The 21,788-nt window shown below is 44.5% G+C and overlaps 1 protein-coding gene across 1 annotated transcript in view; it reads right to left on the bottom strand.

Annotated features, from left to right (window-relative positions):
• The window catches only part of ADGRD2 (adhesion G protein-coupled receptor D2), a 463,372-nt gene that overhangs the window by 194,157 nt on the left and 247,427 nt on the right, over positions 1–21,788 (bottom strand). Inside the window, exon 15 of the mRNA XM_068247950.1 lies at positions 8,042–8,175. Coding sequence (XP_068104051.1) covers positions 8,042–8,175 — 134 coding nt within the window. The remainder of the gene's footprint in view (positions 1–8,041; positions 8,176–21,788) is intronic.

Raw genomic sequence — 21,788 nt, forward strand, 5'->3', positions numbered from 1 at the left:
TCTGCCTCTGACCATTCTTCCACGGACTCAGCAGGCTGCACATAGTTAGGGTCCACTACGTCGTCATCATCAGCAGCATCATCATAATTCAGCTCTTCCTCTGACTCCCCCGCCTCCTCTTCTGTCCCTACATCCCCAGACACAGACCCCTCTTCTTCATCACCAGAACTCAACAACGCTTGTGATTGTGGCCTGATCTCAATCTCTGCCACATCAGTCCCCAGTAAGTCCTGAGCTTCTTGCATCAGCAGGTTCCCAGATGCCGGACTGAGGGACAGAACGCTGTCATCCTGGGAGGGCTGCTGACCAGTGGGTGCTGGGGTGGATGTCACAACAAGCGTGGGACGTTGGCTGCTGCTGCTGCTGCTGCTTGGAGTGGTGCTCACAGTAGAGGTCTGGGAGGAAGTCATGATGTCCATGAGTACGTCAGGTTCCATTTGCTCAACCACCACACGGGGACCAGAAACTTTAAAATATTTGGACAATGGCGTCCGCTGACTCGGCCCAGGCTTTGCTGCCCCCCTTTCTGCTGCATCACGACCACGTACAGCTGGGCGTCCTCTTCCTGGACGTGGAGCAGTCCTAGAAGTGGCTGAGGAAATTGAACTCCCTTTCCTCTCACCCCGCGAAACCCTGCCAGACATGTTGCTAGTAATGAATCACTGGATGCAGTGGGCACAGTACAAGGTCACTAAAGGATGCACCAGGCACAGTACAACGGCACTGAAGGATGCAGTGGGCACAGCAGTGGGCACTGGATATACAACTAGGTCACTGAAGGATGCAGTGGGCACAGTACAAGGTCACTGAAGGATGCAGTGGGCACAGCAGTGGGCACTGGATATACAACTAGGTCACTGAAGGATGCAGTGGGCACAGTACAAGGTCACTGAAGGATGCAGTGGGCACAGTACAAGGTCACTGAAGGATGCAGTGGGCACAGCAGTGGGCACTGGATATACAACTAGGTCACTGAAGGATGCAGTGGGCACAGTACAAGGTCACTGAAGGATGCAGTGGGCACAGTACAAGGTCACTGAAGGATGCAGTGGGCACAGTACAAGGTCACTGAAGGATGCAGTGGGCACAGCAGTGGGCACTGGATATACAACTAGGTCACTGAAGGATGCAGTGGGCACAGTACAAGGTCACTGAAGGATGCAGTGGGCACAGCAGTGGACACTGGATATACCACTAGGTCACTGAAGGATGCAGTGGGCACAGTACAAGGTCACTGAAGGATGCAGTGGGCACAGCAGTGGGCACTGGATATACAACTAGGTCACTGAAGGATGCAGTGGGCACAGTACAAGGTCACTGAAGGATGCAGTGGGCACAGCAGTGGGCACTGGATATACAACTAGGTCACTGAAGGATGCAGTGGGCACAGTACAAGGTCACTGAAGGATGCAGTGGGCACAGCAGTGGGCACTGGATATACACCTAGGTCACTGAAGGATGCAGTGGGCCCAGTACAAGGTCACTGAAGGATGCAGTGGGCACAACAGTGGGCACTGGATATACAACTAGGTCACTGAAGGATGCAGTGGGCACAGTACAAGGTCACTGAAGGATGCAGTGGGCATAGCAGTGGGCACTGGATATACACCTAGGTCACTGAAGGATGCAGTGGGCACAGTACAAGGTCACTGAAGGATGCAGTGGGCACAGCAGTGGGCACTGGATATACAACTAGGTCACTGAAGGATGCAGTGGGCACAGTACAAGGTCACTGAAGGGTGCAGTGGGCACAGTACAAGGTCACTGAAGGATGCAGTGGGCACAGCAGTGGGCACTGGATATACAACTAGGTCACTGAAGAATGCAGTGGGCACACAAGGATGTCACACTGTGTAATGAGATGCTCATATGCCAGCGAGCGAGCAGTGGGCACTGGGCACGGCACAAGGTCACTGACAGAATGAATGAACAGCGCTGGCAGAGAGTGGCGGCGCCGGCGGTGTGACTGGCTGCCTGCAAATAGTACAAGTGTATAACTGTCACTGGAATATGCAAGTGAACACTGCAGTTGCACTAACCTGCCTGCCTGCACTACACACAGATAATCCCCACTCCCACTACACTGACTACACTGCAGCACTGAACCTGCCTGCACTACACACAGTTAAATAATCACTAGACTCCCACACTCCCACTACACTACACTGACTACAACTAACTACAGCAATCACTCACTGACTAGCTAACTGTGTACAGTATAAGAGCAGTGTTAGCAAAAAAAAACGCTTTGTTTTTAACACAATAAATGCACTTGCTCAAACAACAATGGCCTGGAGATAATCCTCTCAGCACCACAGTCTAGCAAGGACAGAGCTTTTCCATCATGGCCGCCGCTTTATATTCAGGAGGGGAGGGCATAGCTCCCCTCCTGTGATTGGTTGCTAGGGCCTGACTGGGGCACTCTGATTGGCCTGCAATGTGTCACTTCCGCATAGTTTGACGCATTTCCGCAAACCACGACTTCAGCGCCGGGTTTCACGAGCGTGAATGTGGATTTCTGTCCGCATTCACGCGTAGCCGAAGCAGATTTTCGTGGTTGAAAATCTATTCACGGATTTTCGTGTCCGAGGCGGAATGCGGCAAAATGGTCGTGAATCCACGCGTAAGCGTGATCACGACCTGGCGGTGAGCACCACTGCATACATGGACTATGTTCTTTTGTATTTGTGTTAGTTTCCTCTGCGCATTCCAAAAAAACATACAGAGAAGTTAAGTGGTTGCTCCCAAAAAATTGGAAGAACTGTAAATATTGACTTTGTATTTGTATGAAATAGTAAGTGAATAAACCCTCACTTGCTGCTAAGCATTTCTTCAGTCTACTCACCTTTGTTCTACCACACAAGCATGCACTGGAATCATTATTTATGAATATTCAAATTTATTTCATCCTGTCATAGTCTATGGACAAGTCCCTTTTTTGTGTGTGAGCGCAGTGTGTAGTGTCTGCGTGAGAGAGCCTCTGCACCACCCAGCCACTTGCCAGTCGGTGGCGAGAGCGTTCTGTATCTGCACAGTACTACCAAGTACTACCAAGGCTCCCAACGACAGGGTGCGCATGTGCAGAGTGGCCTGGTTGGAGCGACTGAAGCCCTATTACCAGAGGCTATTACAGAGGAACAGAGCCACCGGAGAGGACGGAAAGGGAGGGAAGAGAGTGGAGAGTGGAAAAAGCTCCAGGTAAATAATATCCATTCTTTACTAAACGCCATCTCAGGTACGCTTCTAACTTAGATGTTGGGAAGGATGATGGGGTTTGAAGGGTTCATTTTGGGGGTTCACTGGGGTTAGGTGTCAAAGGCATTTAGAGGGAGGTCTTCTTTATACTTACAGGTAGCTTACAGCTCAAAAGAGAAATGCCAACACCAGTTATGCTAAAATAGCAAAGATTCAAATAGTGTAGATTAACCATCAGCCATTTACTCCCATAATAAATATCGTTTGATGGGCGCTGAACAGGAAAAAAAGGCACCGGAGATTATCGTTTTCAAACGGCGCCTGGAGATTTTTAATGTTTTTTAATGGCGCTTGTGATGATTTAAAGAGACTCTGTAACAAAATTTTCAGCCTTATTCCTTCTATCCTGTAAGTTCCTATACCAGTTCTAATGTGGCCTGTCTTACTGCAGCCTTTCCTAGTTGCACAATGGCTGTATTATCTCTGTTATATAATCTAATCATCTTTCCTCTGATGGCTTTGTCGGGCTCAGGCACTCAGGCAGGAATCTGCTGCTCTGCTGTGATAGGATATAAGCTATACACACCATCTCCATGCCCCCTGCAGGCTCTGTGTGAGTCATAGACAGAGCTTCTCAGAGCCTATCACAAGCTTTTAGCAGCCATGTCTTTTGTTTGTAAAAACTGACTAAAACTGGCAATTACAAGCCAGGATCGTAGCAGGGAGTGGCAGAAACAACACAGAGTGGCCCAGGAGAACATAATGAATAGAATGGTATGCTTTTTATTGTAAGAATTTAAGAGTACAGATTCTTTTTAAGTTTACAAAATGTGCCCGTGACGAATAACGTTTACAAAAATACTAAACATATTTATTGTATTTATCTAAACCATTATTTAAAATTTTATCCCTTACTGTTTGTAAAACATTATTATTCACAAAATAAAGTGATCAGTACGTAACGTAAATTGTAATATATTTTTTACAGTCATTATTTGTAAAACATTATTCTCCAGACAATAAAGCGATCACTAAGGGGAGATTTAGGGTTAGGCACCACCGTGGGGGGGGGGAGGGGGGCTTAGGGTTAGGCACCACCAGGGGGGTCTTAGGGTTAGGCACCACCAGGGGAGATTTAGGATTAGGCACTACCAGGGGGTCTTAGGGTTACGCACCACCAGGAGGTCTAAGGGTTAGGGATAGGTACAGGGAGGGTTCTGTGTGAGAGTAGGGTTAGGTTTTTACAATAGTTATTACGAACACACTTATATATATTTTTCATTGCTTTAAACAATATTTTCTGATTTTATTATATGAAGAAACGATAAATGAAGGTTATTCACAATAATATGCAATTATAATGATTAAACCTATATTATGTTTTTTTTTTAACAAACGTAATTATTAGTTTCACTTTTAAAACAGGGAACATTATCGTTTTCACAATTTGCGAATTCATACACATTATTAAATGTTTTTTAATTTCTAAAACATTATTTGTAAACAAAATACAACACAATATTTTTTATAAACGCTATTACCACTTATCATTTACACCCCGTGCCCTTTTTTCCCGGCGCCCTTTTTGCTTGTACGCCATTTAGGAGACACACACATTAATAACTGAGAAGTGAAATTAAGTTTATTGCATTTACAGAAAGTGTGCAATAATTGTTTAAATAAAATTAGGCAGGTGCATACATTTGGGCACTGTTGTAATTTTATTGATTCCAACACCTTTAGAACTAATTATTGGAACTCAAATTGGCTTGGTAAGCTCAGTGACTCCTCCTGACCTACATACACAGGTGAATCCAATTATGAGAAAGAGTCAATTGTAAGTTTCCCTCCTCTTTTAATATTCTCTGAAGAGTAGTAACATGGAGGTCTCAAAACAACTCTCAGATGATCTGAAGAACATTGTTCACTATTATGGTTTAGGGGAAGGATACTGAAAGCTGTCATAGAGATTGTCATTTCAGATTTCAGTTTCCACAGTAAGGAACATATTGAGGAAATGGAAGACCACAGGCTCATTTGAAGTTAAGGCTCGAAGTGGCAGATCAAGAAAAATCTCGGATAGACAGAAGCGACGAATGGTGAACAGTCAGAGTCAACCCATAGACCAGCACCAAAGACGTACAACATCATCTTACTGCAAATGGAGTCACTGTGCATCGTTCAACCATTCGGCACACTTTACACAAGGAGATGCTGTATGTGAGAGGAAGCCTTTTCTCCCCCCACAGCACAAACAGAGCCACATGAGGTATGCTAAAGCACATGTGGACAAGCCAGCTTCATTTTGGAATAAGGTGTTGTGGACTGATGAAACTAAAATTGAGTTATTTGGGCATAACAAGGGGCATTATGCATGGAGGAAAAATAACACAGTATTCCAAGAAAAACACCAGCTACGTACAGTAAAATATGGTGGTAGTTCCATCATGCTGCTGGGCTGCGTGACCAGTGCAGCGACTGGGAATCCTGTCAAACTTGAGGGTGCATGGATTCCACTCAGTATCAGCAGATTCTGGAGACCAATGTCCAGAAATCGGTGACAAAGCTGGAGCTGTGCCGGGGTTGGATCTTTTAACAAGACAATGACCCTAAACACTGCTCAAAATCCACTAAAGCTTTCATGCAGAGGAACAAGTACAATGTTCTGGAATGGCTGTCTCAGTCCCCAAACCTGAATATAATTGAAAATCTGTTGTGTGAGTTAAAGAGAGCTGTCCATGCTCGGAAGCCTTCATACCTGAATGAACTAGAGATGTTTTGTAAAGAGGAATCCAGTCTCTCATTGGAACCTATAGGAAGCGTTTAGAGGCTGTAATTTCTGCAGAAAGGAGAATCTACTAAATATTGATTTCATTTCTTTTTTGTAGTGCCCACATTTAGGCACCTGCCTAATTTAGTTTAAACAATTATTGCACGCTTTCTGTAAATCCAATAAACTTCATTTCACTTCTCAAATATCACTGTGTGTGTCTCCTATATGATATATTTAAATGACATTTTTTATCGTAACAACCAACGATTTATACAGGAAAATCATGACGATTAACAAGTTTGCCCAAACTTTCGCATCCCACTGTATACTGTTCAATGTGCTTGACACACAATGTTACTATTTACAGTACCTCCTCAAATATATGCATATTTAGAATCTGCAGATTATTAATTTACTGACACCATTTACTGGTTTATGAAGTTCTTGAAGTTCTTAAACACTTCTATAGCAACAGAAGCACTTGAAAACTCAACTCCTCAATAGGCATGCTCATTCAGATTCCACGGAAATGCAATTTCCGAAATTCCGTTCGTAAATTGCATTTCTGCATCGGAATGCGGAAATCGGTAATGCAAGTGCGTTAGGCGGATTTCCGCCGGAAATCACGGAAATTTCCGCTGGAAATCGTGGAAATTCCGCCCGACTTTAACATCGATTTTCTCAAAAACTATAAGGTCTTTTTGAAGACTTTTTTTTGCATCTTGTTCAGGACATTCTGTTTAATAAACACTAAAAATTTGGTGTTTCTAGGACTTACGGGGGCTTTGCTATTAACCGCTAAAGTCGGCGGATTTTTACTGTTATGTAAAATGCAGAAAATCTGCATCTGCCCATTTTCCGCATTTACAGTACAGTAAAAATCCGCCGACTTAAGCGGTTAATAGCAAAGCCCCCGTAAGTCCTAGAAACTAGAGATGGTCGGAAATTCCAATTTCCGATTCCGCAGTAAATCAGTATTCCACCATTGCCAAATACCGATTCCGCTTTCCGCTACCAATTTCCGCATTCCAATGCGGAATTTCCGCCGGAAATCGCGGAAATTCTTAAAAACTATAAGGTCTTTTTGCAAACTTTTTTTGCATCTTGTTCAGGACATTCTATTTAATAAACCCTGAAAATTTGGTGTTTCTAGAACTTACGGGGGCTTTGCTATTAACCGCTAAAGTCAGCGGATTTTTACTGTAATGTAAATGCGGAAAATAGGCAGATGCAGATTTTCTGCATTTTACATAACAGTAAAAATCCGCCGACTTTTTTGAAAAGTGTTCAAAAAGACCTTATAGTTTTTGAGAAAATCGATGTTAAAGTCGGGCGGAATTTCCGTGATTTCCGGCGGAAATTTCCGTGATTTCCGGCGGAAATCCGCCTAACGCACTTGCATTACCGATTTCCGCATTCCGATGCAGAAATGCAATTTCCGATCGTAATTTCGGAAATTGCATTTGCGTGGAATCCGAATGAGCATCCCTACTAGAAACACCAAATTTTCAGGGTTTTGTAAATAGAATGTCTTGAACAAGATGCAAAAAAAAGTTTTCAAAAAGACCTTATAGTTTTTGATAAAATCGATGTTAAAGTCGGGCGGAATTTCCACGATTTCCGGCGGAAATTCCGCATTGGAATGCGGAAATTGGTAGCGGAAAGCGGAATCGGTATTTGGCAATGGCGGAATACGGATTTACCGCGGAATCGGAAATTGGAATTTCCGACCATCCCTACTCCTCAATCACTTTCATGAGTTGCACACATTTGATAGTCATAGTATGAACATTAATAATGATAAAATGATCACCCTTTTATGAGTCATGAATAACTCGTCTATGTGCAATATTTTGCAAAACTAACAAAAAGCACAAACTACGCAGACATGAACTGAGTGATTAAAACATTCTTTTAACAATGTTTTATGCACAAATTTCATAAATGTGTTTGGCATAAAATGCATTAATTGTTTTAATTCACACATCAATGCAATTAAGTCTGTCTAGTCAATGAGAAATGAAATTGCTGTAGTTTTCAACTTGAACTTGATGTTAAATAACAAATACATACCGTTAGTATGAAGAGAACAGGACCCACAAATGCCCATATTATGTCGGTTTGAACGTTCAGCCAGCAGTGAGTGTCCGCTACATACTTATTAAAAGAGGTTGCCAAAGTCACACTTACGATGATGATTGGGAGACCTTCAATAAAACAAGAAGAACATTTGTTAATGCAGATATCTTCCTGCTCGCTAAGGAAGATGGAGACATCCAAAAATGGAAGTCGCTTAATCAAGCCAATGACTAACATGTGAGGAGGAGCTCAAGTGACTTAGCAGAGTCACAGTGCAAAATTTAAAGGGACTTAAGCTTATACTCACAGATAGCCAGCAGATTCACACGATACTTAAAGGGAACCTAAACTGAGAGGGGATATGGATGTTTCATTTTAAACAATACAAGTTGCTTGTCAGTCCTGCTGATCTCTTTGGCTGTAGTATTGGCTGAATCACACACCTGAAACAAGCATGCAGCTAATCCAGTCTGACTTCAGTCAGAGCACCTGATCTGCATGCTTGTTGAGGGGCTAAAAGTATTAGAGACACAGGATCAACAGGAAAGTCAGGCAACTGGTATTATTTTAAAAGGATAAATCCATATCCTTCTCAGTTTAGGTTCCCTTTAACAAAAAAAAAAAAAAAAAACCTAGAATTTGGCTCCTCATGTCCACAGACATGTGGGTAAGCCCCTCAGCCAGCAGAAAGGCACAGAGGGATGAATGAGAGATCTGATTTCAACATTTAGACATATATATCATACACAGTAATTCTATTAGCAGGGCACCAGTTATCGCCAAGCATCAAAACTTAATTTGCCTCACACTAATTTTCCCCCGGCCTCAGTCTTACACTAAGCTTCATTCTCTGCAAAAATGCCTAACACTAACCTCCCTCTTTCCAGACCTACATATGAATCAGCCACCAGGAGATTTGGGCACAAGGTAAAGCCAATAAACGGCTCACCCTGCTCCTGCACAAGTCCCAGCTGCGTTAATTACGTAAATTCGCGGTGACCTGTTTCTCCCTACAGGTCACCGCGAATAGTGGAGAAAGATGTCATTTGGCTTCCAGCTATTGCTGGTGGATGAAGTACAGTGTTTTATAGCAATTTGTGCTCCATCTTTTGATTCACTGAGCGCCGCTATAACCGCAATTCGTATTACAGCCTATGGTGGCGCCGGCTGCCCACAAATCCCCTGCACTGTTTTTACAGTGCTCGCTTTTCAGTGCCTAACACTAACCTTCCCTCCTCTCCTCTACCAATATCTGTTAGCATTGCCAAAAACATTTGGCTTGGTGCCCCACTAACAAAATAGTACAGATACAATGTATGTAGCCATTAAAAGAAGATACATTACTATACAACTATTGCAACTGGGTATGAGTGAACCTGTCAAAAACAGGTTTGGTAAACTAAACTAAATTGCTCCATCATAGGGAAGCTTTGCAGATCTGTAGGCAAATAAGCAACCACTTTTTTTTTTTTTTTTTTTTTTTGCACAAATGCAGAATTAAGAGTAAATGTACGAAATACGAATCCTTACAATAACTCTAACATGCAATTATGCACAAATTTGTATTATAAACTTTATGGTAATACCAATGCACTGTTATGTGCAAATGTGCACAATATCAACCTTTATGGTAACTTATAATGTACAAAAGTACAAAGATGCCCAGTATTAACTTTTATGGTAACGTAGTTATTATTATTCTTTTTATTTATATAGCACCAACATATTCCGCAGCACTGTATAGCATACAACAATGATAAATTAAACAGGAAGTGTAGGCCGAAGCCCTTATTCTGGAGGAGGGCTGATTCCACTTCACTTCTGGGAGCTGTGAGCACTGGCGTACCAATAGGGGATGTGACCCCTGCCGTCGCGGGGGGGCCCGGGGCCCCCCTAGGGCCACGCTCAGGGACTTTTGGGGGCAGGAGGGGTCGCAGCATAAGAGGAGAGTGTGGCAGATCGGTGGGGAGGGGGGAAATTCCCCCCCTCCCTCACCTCGGGCTCTCTTCTCAGCGCTCCCCCTCCTGCAAACATTGGTGGCAGCGGGCAGGCAGCAGCAGCAGCGGCGGTGGCGGCAGGATGAATACATTGAAGATAAATGTGGTATATGCGCTCCTCCCACAAGCTAAAATACACAAATAAGAACCTAGCCACTGAGACGTGGATCGCCGTACAACTGGGTGGGTATGACCACCCTAAATGCAAATGAAAAGACAGTAAGTGCGGCGCTCTACACCTGTCAGTTTAAAATATCAGTACAAATCTACTAGCTAGAACACAAGTCCCAGTTTGCACAAATGTCCATATATCACTGCTCTGTGACAATAGCTGAATTTTCCAAAGTTCTCTTTTCCGCTTCAATAATGACATGCTTCAACAATGACATATAAATAAAAAGCTCCAGGACGTCCTCACCACCGCCGCTCACGCGTCTCCGCTCTCGCCACGAGGCCACGGTGGTGGTGAGGACGTCCTGGAGCTTTTTATTTATATGCGCATGTTCTTAATACTAAATGTGAGTGTTTTACCACTGTTTTAATGTTTTAAAATAAACTGAGTTACGCTATGTTACCTCTCCTCTGAGCCTCATTAAGGGAGAAGGCTGCGGATTAAGAATTAAGAGGTCTGATGAAATGCTTTGGCTGAACTGTCATGGTCAGCCATTACCTCTGGTAAGCTTTGAGTTTTACTGGTCGTGGATGCACATAGTGGCGGTGATTTCTATATTCATAGCACGGGCTGGTGCTGTTACTTTTGGTGGAGGACTTGTAATGTTTGGCCCCAACAGTATTACGCTATATATTGTTTTTTTCATCTGAGTGCAATTAGGAGGAAGAGCTCGGGAACATGGGGCCACATCCACCTTATAACACGAGTTTGCTGACTATAAATAATCAGCCTCTGGATCTGGTGAGAGTGATACCTATCAATGTACTAACTGCATGTCATTGTTGAAGCGGCAAAGAGAACTTTGCAAAATTCAGCTATTGTCACAGAGCAGTGATATATGGACATTTGTGCAAACTGGGACTTGTGTTCTAGCTAGTAGATTTGTACTGATATTTTAAACTGACAGGTGTAGAGCACCGCACTTACTGTCTTTTCATCAGGATAAATACATTACCTCCTTCTCACTGGAGGACTTCCGTACTCTAAGAGCAACTTCCTGTTTACAGGAAGTTGCAAGAAGCTCTCTTAGAGAACGGAAGTCCTCCAGCGAGAAGGAGGTAATGTATTCATCCTGCCGCCACCGCCGCTGCTGCTGCCTGCCCGCTGCCACCAATGTTTGCAGGAGGGGGAGCGCTGAGAGGAGTGCCCGAGGTGAGGGAGGGGGGGGGGAGAATTTTCCCCCTCCCCACCGATCTGCCACACTCTCCTCTTATGCTGCGACCCCTCCTGCCCCTGAATGGGGAGGGGGGGGGGCGGATTTTTTTTTTGTGCAGGGGGGCCCGGGGATTTCAAGGTACGCCCCTGGCTGTGAGCACTGCTTATAATACATTGTTGTTGGTAAATTGTTTTGCTGTTGTGATTTGTGTATTGCGGTTCATCTGATATCTAGAGTAGAGAAGAGAGCAAACTTCCATGGTTCGTGATCATGGAGAACCACAAACTTTTTCTGAATTTAGGTCCGCCCCTATACTACATCATTAGGGTCAACTTTGACACTCTAAATCACAGTCAGCAGGCACATTGTAGCCAATCAGGCTACACTCCCTCCTGGAGCCACCCCCCCCCCCCCCCACCTTATAAAAGGCAAACAGCCTTAGGCATTTCACTCACTCGTGTGCCTGCACTAATTAGAGAAGGGAGAGCTGCTGCTGCTGCAGAGAGAGCTATAGGGAAAGCTTAGTTAGGCTCTTGTATGCTTCTTAGCTTGCTCCTTGCTGATTCTTATTGCTAAAAAAAAAGCACCCCTCAACAGCTCTTTTGAGAGCTAATCTTGTTCTTGGGAACTATTTTTTTCCCCACAATCCTTCAGGGCAAAGGTGAGACGTCGCTGCTCCCAGGAACAGGAACAGACAGCACTTCCCCTATAAAAAAGTCACATGGTTAGTCCACCCTCAGTGCTGTTTGTTCCTGCGTCCAGGCAGGTCGGCATCTCCCCTCTGGGTGAAGCCTGTGTGCTGGGCTGCAGGTGGATCCTTCTGGGTGGCTGAGACTGTGGTACTGAGGCAGTCTGGCCATGCGCCTCAGGCTGGATCTTTACTGGGGTTTGCCTACCTTTCTCTCCCGCTGCCAGGGAGAGCAAGTGTGGAAGGCGTGGGTTCCCCTTGGCGGCCTTGCGGCAGAGGAGCAGGACGGAGGTAAGCCAGCGGCCATGTGCAGCGTGGAGCGCATTGCGGCCATTAGGACGCTTGGCCGCGTCCGGATGCGTAATTTCCGGCGGGTATGCCGAATGTAGCAAATTGTAGAGCTGGTTCATTACTCCTTCTGAACCTCCGGTCCGCCCCTCATCCAATTGCGGCAGGCCGGATATGTTTTAAAAGGAAGGCTGCGCAGGCCTGTTTGCACTGTTGCTCAGAGGGAGTTTGGTCCTGCGCTGGACATGAAAGTTTGGAGACATGTCAGACGCTGAGAGGATTGAGAGCAACCAGGCCGCCCAGAAGGTGAGATAATGGCTTCTCTTTCTGGGCTAAAGGTGCTAAAGCTGTACAGAGTTAAATGCCTTGTTGGTTTTGTTTGTTTGCAGGCCAAAACTGAGGCCGCTGCTAAATCTGCTGAGGCTGCTGCTGCAGATAAGCATAGGCTCCCTCCTAATTATAAGAGATGCCCTTTGTGCAATGTTAAGCTAATGTTTCCCTATGCAAAGACTTGGTCAGTTGTGCATAGAGAGGGTTATGAGGGAGGAGCCGGGTCACTCTGTTCAGAATACATTGAGATCCTTTAGAGAGGAGATTAATGCTCCATTGGAATCAATTAAGTCTTCATTATTGAATGCTAATCCATCTACTTCTCAGGTTGCTGTATCTGGAGTATCTGTGACTGAGGTTGATGTTGGTCAGGCTGAGTTTGCAGCTAGTTCTGAGGATTCAGACATTAGAGAAATAAAATCTGAGTCTGTTCCAAAGTTTAAATTCCGTATTGAGGATACGGAGGCGTTGATTGCTGCCATTAATTACTCTTTTGGAGTTGAGTAAGGATGTGGTAGCTAATTTGTCTATTCATGATCAATTATACAAAGCTAAAGGATCCACTGGATAAAAAAGTGGATGCTTATTTGAAGAGGTCTTTGGAGGCTAGTGTGGCTATGTTTAGGCTGGCTGTTGCCTCTACATGTGTGGTCAGAGCTTTGGAGCTGTGGATTAATCAGCTCAGAGCTAATATACTGGCACCTGTTGAGCATTTGTTGAATTCTATTGCGATTCTCATTAAATCTGCTGCATATTTAGCTGATTCCTCGGCTGAGGCAATTAGGTTTACACCCACTGCTGAAATTAATGATCAGCTTTGGAAAGTACATCGAACAAAAAGAAAAAAAATTTCCTAAAAAGAAAAAAGCTGTTGCAACTAAAGTCTTTTTGTGTGATCAAAGGGATGCCTCTAAAGATCAGAGAAAAGGCAGAAAGTGGACTTCTGACAAGTCCGGGAAAAGGGGCTTTAAATATAAAGCTCCGAAAACCCAGTCAAAATCCCAATGACTCGTGTAAGGCGGTGGGGGGAGGCTAAGATGCTTCTCTCTCAGGTGGGCAAAAGGGGCAAAAAGCCCGTTTATTTGCCGAACAATAAAGTTTGGTTACCAAATAGTTTGCGCTCCATTAATCGTCAAGATTTGTAGTCTCAAAGGCCCCAGGAGATCCCACTCTGTTTCCAGAAATTTTGAGTATATTGCAAAACATGCTAAAACAGAATGTATTTTATCCTGTGCCGGATCAAACAATCCGAAACAGTCTGTATGCATGTTGGATCATTAGGGCTCTGTACAAATTAACAAGCTGACACATCATTGCATTCCAGCGGTGTGTAGCTGCTAAGGGTAACAATGGTTAATTTGCATATAGTCAGCAGTGATGCACTGGGAGACATCTCAAGCTCACTCCAACCTGAATTATTGCAAATTCTTTCTGTTTTAAGAAAGCAAACTTTTTTGCTTTTCTTAGCATTTTAGTAAGAGGGCTTTTAGGACCATTGTAGCCTCTTACACACTCTGAGTTCTGGGTCACCATGAGCTTGCTGGTTAGTCTGTATCCTGTGCCAGTAAAGGAACAAAAGCAAAGCTTCTGTTTCACTATTTTTATAGTAAAAAGTCGTCGGGCAAGTTCCGCCTGATTCTGAACCTAAAAAGACTTAACCTGTTATGAGACAGAAAAAGTTCGGATGGAATCCATTTTTTTCAGTAAGGGAGCTACTGTTTCCAGGGGCCTTTATGGCATCTCTCGATCTAAGAGATGCATATTGGCATTCACCAAAAATTCGTAAAATTTGCAGTTGGAGTAAATAGGAGGGTAGAACACTACCAGTTTGTTTGCCTTTCGTTTGAGATCACTTCTGCCCCAAGAGTGTTCACAAAGATGCTGGGAGAAGCATTGATTCCGTTAAGAGAGCAGTCGATTTTAATCATTCCATGTTTAGACGACTTGCTTATTCTCTGAAGTTCAGCAGATCAACTGACAAATCATTTAAATCTGGTATCGGAACATCTCCGATCCCTAGGTTGGATTATCAACCTAGAGAAGTACTCTTTGATTCCAAGTCAGAAAACGCCTTTTCTAGGCATGCTAGTGCATTCATTAAAACAGAGGATTTTCTTTCCTCCGGAAAATATCCTAAAGATAAATTTGGCAGTGAAATCATTACAGAGGGAAGACAAGGTTTCCCTAAGGATGATTTAGTCTGTGCTGGGATTGATGTCATCCACAATGGTGGTAGTACCCTGGGCACTGGCGCACATCAGGAAGTTGCAGAGTTTCCTTCTAGGAAATTGGGACGGTCGTCCATAAACATAAGATTTCAAAGTCACAATTCCTCAAACTGTGGTGTTGCCTCTGCAGTGGTGGTTGGAGGAATCCAACCTTGTGAAAGGAAGGCTTTGGAAGGAGCCTGTAGACAAGGTAATTACTACGGATGCAAGCGCTTGGGGCTGGAGAGCTCGTATAGCTCACAGAGCCTTTCAAGGGAAGTGGACAGAACTGGAGTCTGAGGTCATCCAACTGGAGGGAATTAAGTAAAGCGGGCCTTATTTCAGGCGTGATCGATACTGTCACAGTCCAATGTTCTGATCCACTCTGACAATGTTACGGCAGTAGCGTTTTGTCAGCAAACAGGGAGGCACGAGATCCCTGTTGTTGCAAGAAGAAGTGGAGGAGATCTTGTCCTGGGCAGGAAAGAATGTGTTATCCTTGAGAGCTGTTCGTCTCGAGGGAAAACTCAATATAGAGGCAGACAAACTGAGCAGAAGCAGGATTCTGGCATCAGAGTGGTCTCTAAACAGAGAGAGGTGTTCCCAGACATCACAAAATGATGGGGAACACAGTCAATCGATCTGTTCACAACAGAAGACCATGGCCAGATTCAGAGTTTCTTCTCCCTCAATCCAAAAAAGCATATATCTGGGGGTGACTGCATTCATTCAGGAGTGGAACTTTCCACTTCGGTATGCATTTCCTCCTCTCAATTTGATTCCGGCAGTTATCAGCAAGAGGTTGTCAAAATCGGATGATTTTGATTGCACCTTAGGGGACCCTTGGAGATTTCCTTGCAGGCCAGATCTGCTGCTGCAAGGGAACCTGTGGCATCCACATCCAGGCAGATTGAATCTGTCAGTCTGGATCCTTACTCAAAAATTGGGAGTATCTGAAAGGCAGCCTCTACATTGATTGGTATCCGTAAAGAAGTTACTAGGAAGATTTACTTGAAATACTGGAAAACTTTCCATCTTCGGCTGTCCGGCTTTAAGTTTGATAGCCTGTCAGTTCCAGCAGTCCTGGATTTTCTTCAGGAGGGTTGGGATAAAAATGTTTCTGTAAGTACGCTTAAAGTGCAGATTGCTGCTTTATCTGCTTTTTCAGTTATCCCCTTGTCTTCCTCTCCTTTTGATAGTGAGGTTTCTGAAGGCTTTTTCTAGGAAACTGCCAGTTTATAAACCATACGTTTCTCCTTGGGATTATCAGGGGTTTTAAAGGAACTGTCCAAAGGTTCCTTAGAGCCTCTTAAGGACAGTTCTTTTAGATATCTTACATTAAAACAGTATTTTTTAGTAGTCATCACTACAGCCAGAAGGGTCAGTGAGCTACAAGCTTTGTCTATGAAAAGTCCTTACTTTCAGGATACATTAGGGTTACAGACATATCCAGAGTTTTGTCCGAAGGTTATGTCTAGGTTTCACAGGTCGCATGATATTATTTTGCCTATTTTCTGTGTGAATCCAAAATGTGGAAAAGAGAGGATTTTTCACTCATTAGATGTTAGAAGATGTGTTCTGGAATATTTGAACAGAACTGCAGATGTCAGGAATACAGATTCTTTGTTTTATTTTCAGGGAAAACTGTAGGTCAGAGAGCTTCTAAATCTACTATAGCTAATTGGATTAGGTTAGCTATTATACAAGCTTACAGAGTTATGGGAAGTGAGGCTCCTGCCTCATTTAAAGCGCATTCTACTAGAGCTAGGGCAGCTTCTTGGGCTAATAATGCAGGGGCTTCGCCTGAGCAAATATGTAAGGCAGCAACGTGGTCAAGCTTTTCTACGTTCATCCGTCCTTACCGAATTGATGCAATGTCTGCACACGACCAAGCGTTTGGTAGAAAGGTTCTCCAAGGAATGGTCCCACCCTGAGGTTGTATTGCTTGTTAATCGTCTCACCTTTGCCCTGAAGGATTGTTTGGAAAAAGCAGAGTTAGTACCTGCTAACGATGTTTTTAACAATCCTTCAGGGCAACGATCCCACCCGGGTGTTAATTGTCTGTGTCTGAAATTTGCACAGTTATGGGTTAGTGGAATGTTCACCTGTCGGGTACTTGGCTAAACGCACTGAGGGTGGACTAACCATGTGACTTTTTTATAGGGAAAGTGCTGTCTGTTCCTGGGAGGAGCGACGTCTTACCTTTGCCCTGAAGCATTGTTGAAAACATCGTTAGCAGGTACTAACTCTGCTTTTTTTTTGTGTGTGTGTGTGTGGCCCACTTGCATTATATACAGCCCTGTCAGTCAGTCGCAGCTGGCCTTTGGCCCCTTGGTGGTAATTCCTACTGTGCTACTGCCAGGCCCAGCACATTCAGTGACTACCTGTGTGTGTGACAGGCAGCAGCACATTTTTAATCCCAAATACTGCACCTGTTCACTGCACCTACCTACATACCTACTTGAGCACATGCATTGTTAATACCACCAGACATTGCACCTGTTCACGGTACCTGTGTGGGTGTGTGACAGCTGCACATTTGTAATACCAATCACTGCAGTGTATACCTGTAATCTGTTCAGTGCACCTACGTGACCGCAAGCAGTGTAATATACCACCAGTCACTGCATCTGTTCACGGTACCTGTGTGTGACAGCTGCACATTTGTAATACCAATCACTGCAGTGCATACCTGTAACCTGTTCAGTGCACCTACGTGACCGCAAGCAGTGTAATGTACATGTGTCAATTCCCCTTCATAATCGTTACCTTGCCGTAGTGAAGGGACTTGCGTATCACAATGAAGCAATGACCACTGGCTATATGTAGAGATGAGCGTAATGACTTAATTACGATTTCGCAAAATTTCGCGTAATTAGTGTAATTACGATTTTGGCCGTAAGTACATAATCGTAATGAAGAAGGATTTTGCGAAATTCCACGTAAGCGTAATTTTCGCGTAATTTTCGCATTACAGTGGGTATCGCGAAATTACGTTTGCCTTGCATGCAACCGTTTGTAAGCGTAGTTACATAACGTAATTTCGCGATACTTCATATTACTGTAAGCGTTAATTTTCGCGTCGTTTTCGCGTTACGGTGGGTATCGCGAAATTACGTTTGCCTTGCATGCAAACGTTTGTAAGCGTAGTTTACACCCTTGAACTGCGCATGCTTAGTTTTTACATTATTTAACGTGAAAAATCGTTTATATGCGAAAATTTGTTAGCGTTCGTCTGACTACCGCTGCTTCGCTTCTGATGCTAATGCGAACAAGTAATTTTTTATAGCTAACAAGTAATTACGAAATTCGCGAAATTACGAAGAAATGCGAAATTACGGGATGGTTTAACGCGAAATTATGTTATGGTTTAACGCGAAATTACGTTATGAACGAAACACTAAATTACGCGTTGAAAATTACGCTTACGGTATTTTCAATTACGATTTTAATGGCAATTACGCTACCATAATTTCGCATCGTAATAGCAAATTTCGCATGCGTAATTATAGTAACGCGAAATTTCGAAAATTTCGGCTCAACCCTAATATATGAGTGTGTTGGGGTTGGGGGACACGCCTGACCCAAGAAGATAGATAATAAGGTCGTTGCTTCATTGTGGACAGACCAAATTTGATCATCTAGACACTCTGTTGTCGTCACTGTTGTTCTGTCATTCAGCTACCTCAGCCCGACCATATGGGCTTGAAAACCGCCATCGCCTGCTCTCTGGCCACGGTGCGCACCAGTCCAGCACGGCCGTCACTACACAAACAGCTGTTTGCAATGCACAGTGAGTTTGGACTGTCAGTGTGAAGCAGTACTCTAATTACACTCCCTGATTGATGTATACACATGCAAGATATTTTAAAGCACTTTAGGTCTCCAATTTAGCAATAAAATGTGATTTCTGCCCATAAAACGCTGCTATGCGTCAAATCCTGATTTTTCCCGGGGAGTTTTAATATGTATCCCACTTTGCCATGCCCCCCTTCAGGTTTTAGACCCCTTGAAACATCTTTTTCACGACTTTTGTGGCCAGCAATAAATGTTTCTAGTTTTCAAAGTTCGCTTCCCCATTGAAGTCTATTGCAGTTCGCGGAAGTTAGCATGTTCGCAAACTTTTGCAGAGGTTCGCGTTTGCGGTTCGCGAACTGAAAATCGGAGGTTCGGGCCATCTCTAATCTAAAGCAGCAAGTGTTTTCCTTTTTTTTTTTTCCCCTCCAGTTTGGTTAGCAGACAGGGGATTAGCTAGGGGGAGGGATTAGCTGTAACAGGGGGTATTTGGTCAGCTTCAGGACTCCGTATCTGAGCTTGCTCAGTCTGTGGCTTGCTCACTAAGGCCTCGATTCATAAAAGTGAGTGCGGTAGTTCAGAGATGGGCGGGAAATTACCGCTAGCGGTAAATTAGGGTTTTTGCAGTGAATTCATAAAAAAAAATTCTGCGTGCGAGGCGATTGCGATACCAGTCGGTAAGTGTGCGGTAAGTGTGCAGTGTGGTGCGGAAAGCTGTCGGTATAATTTGCTGAGTGTGTTAGTTTGCCGCTGACTTCCTAATGACAAGGTGCATGCTGGGTAGAAGTGGGCAGTTTTAGACACGTGACTTATTTTTTATAAATTAATATTATATATATATATAAATGTAGAAATATTATTATATATATTTTTATAAATGTATAATATATATATATTACTATTCTTATAAATTATTGATACAATTTCTAAAATCCTTGGTGATATTACAACCCCCCTTCCTCCTCTGTATCCTTAACCACCTGAGCGGTCTGGACGAGCTCAGCTCGTCCAACACCGCCGGAGGTCGCCGCTCAGGCCCTGCTGGGCCGATTTTCATCAAATAAAAAGCAGCACACGCAGCCGGCACTTTGCCAGCCGCGTGTGCTGCCTGATCGCCGCCGCTCTGCGGCGATCCGCCGCGAGCAGCGGCGAAAGAGGGTCCCCCCAGCCGCCTGAGCCCAGCGTAGCCGGAACAAAAAGTTCCGGCCAGCGCTAAGGGCTGGATCGGAGGCGGCTGACGTCAGGACGTCGGCTGACGTCGATGACGTCACTCCGCTCGTCGCTATGGCGACGATATAAGCAAAACAAGGAAGGCCGCTCATTGCGGCCTTCCTTGTTTATTCTGGGCGCCGGAGGCGATCGGAAGATCGCCTCCGGAGCGCCCTCTAGTGGGCTTTCATGCAGCCAACTTTCAGTTGGCTGCATGAAATAGTTTTTTTTTTATTTAAAAAAAACCCTCCCGCAGCCACCCTGGCGATTTAATCAGAACGCCAGGGTGGTTAAAGGACTTCCGAGGCCAAAATCCGGGCCCAAAACATAAAAAAAGTTAGCTACCTTCATGGCTTTGTAAGGCACGGAGGACGCCGTCCGCGCCCTCCGTGCCGTTCCGCCTGGTCCCCTCTGGTGAATAGCCCCCCGAAAGGCTGCGACCCCACGGTCCGGGTCGGCATCTTCTGCCCCTATAAAGATGGCCGCCGGAGCTGGCCACGGCTGCGCAGTCCGCATAGCCGCTACTGCGGCTGCGCAGCTCTAGGGCCAACCCTCCGATCCACGCTGCCTGTTACGTGATCGGGGGGTTGGCACTAGAGCTGCGCAGCCGCAGTAGCGGCTATGCGGACTGCGCAGCCGTGGCCAGCTCCGGCGGCCATCTTTATAGGGGCAGAAGATGCCGACCCGGACCGTGGGGTCGCAGCCTTTCGGGGGGCTATTCACCAGAGGGGACCAGGCGGAACGGCACGGAGGGCGCGGACGGCGTCCTCCGTGCCTTACAAAGCCATGAAGGTAGCTAACTTTTTTTATGTTTTGGGCCCGGATTTTGGCCTCGGAAGTCCTTTAAAAATTCCATAACATTAAGTTGAAAGGGCTCCATTTGTCACCTAAAATGCTACTGTGTAGAGCAAACTCGCCAGGTCTTTGCTGGCGATAACAACATGTTATTTATCGCTTCCTTCCTCCCCCCTTTTTTTTCATGAATACACTTCATTCAGTTTACCGACACAGACAACGTTTTCATTACCGCACTATTACATCATGCTGTAAAACATGCGTTGAATTTTATGGATCCACTATCAACAACATACCATGCGGTAATTTACCACTTGGGCGATAACGCATGCTGTAATGCTTTATGAATTGAGGCCTAAGTGGCTTTGAAACAAGAGTCACAGGCATTTAAAACAGGTGTTGAAACACAGGCAGCTGAAACAATTGCAGTTGGTGAAAGCCTTGATTTTTTTGTGTAATGATCTGGAATCGATTCCAACCGTCAGCGCACACCAAGTGCGCTGACGCAGATGGGAATCCCCACAATGACAGAAACAGAGTACCCAGTATATAGTAATACATTTGTAGAGGGGAATTCCAACCAGCACATGGAGCTGTGGAGTACAGAGGAACAAGACCTCTGTACAACCACAGATGCCAGATTGAAATTGCACGATGTGGAGCAGCACTGGGCGATATAAACTAAGTAGCAACTCAATAGAGAGCAAGAACAGAGACAGACTGTATGAATGTCTACCAATCTAGTTGCCACCCGGCGACGGTAGACCTATCACTAGTGGTGCTCAAATACCCCTTTTTAAAATTCGAGTTTGGTCGAATTCGAATAGTAAATTATTCGAGGTCAGTCAAATATTCGAGTCGAATAATTTTTACTATTCGATTCGACCTCGGACTTCGAGCTCACTATTCGAGTCGGTATTCGAGCTCACTATTCGAGCTGACTATTCGAATTGGCCTTAAATAGCTTCCAACACTTGTTTTGAGGGTGAATGATGCAAGAAACATCTTTTTTTCCAAGTAACAACAGCAAGTGATTATGTGGGGATGTTCCTTTAAAAAAAAATGTGGAAAGAGAAGTTGTGTCCTTAATTTTGTTCAGTAGTG

This window comes from Hyperolius riggenbachi, chromosome 8 (assembly GCF_040937935.1).
Source record: "Hyperolius riggenbachi isolate aHypRig1 chromosome 8, aHypRig1.pri, whole genome shotgun sequence".
Classification (NCBI taxonomy): Eukaryota; Metazoa; Chordata; class Amphibia; order Anura; family Hyperoliidae; genus Hyperolius; species Hyperolius riggenbachi.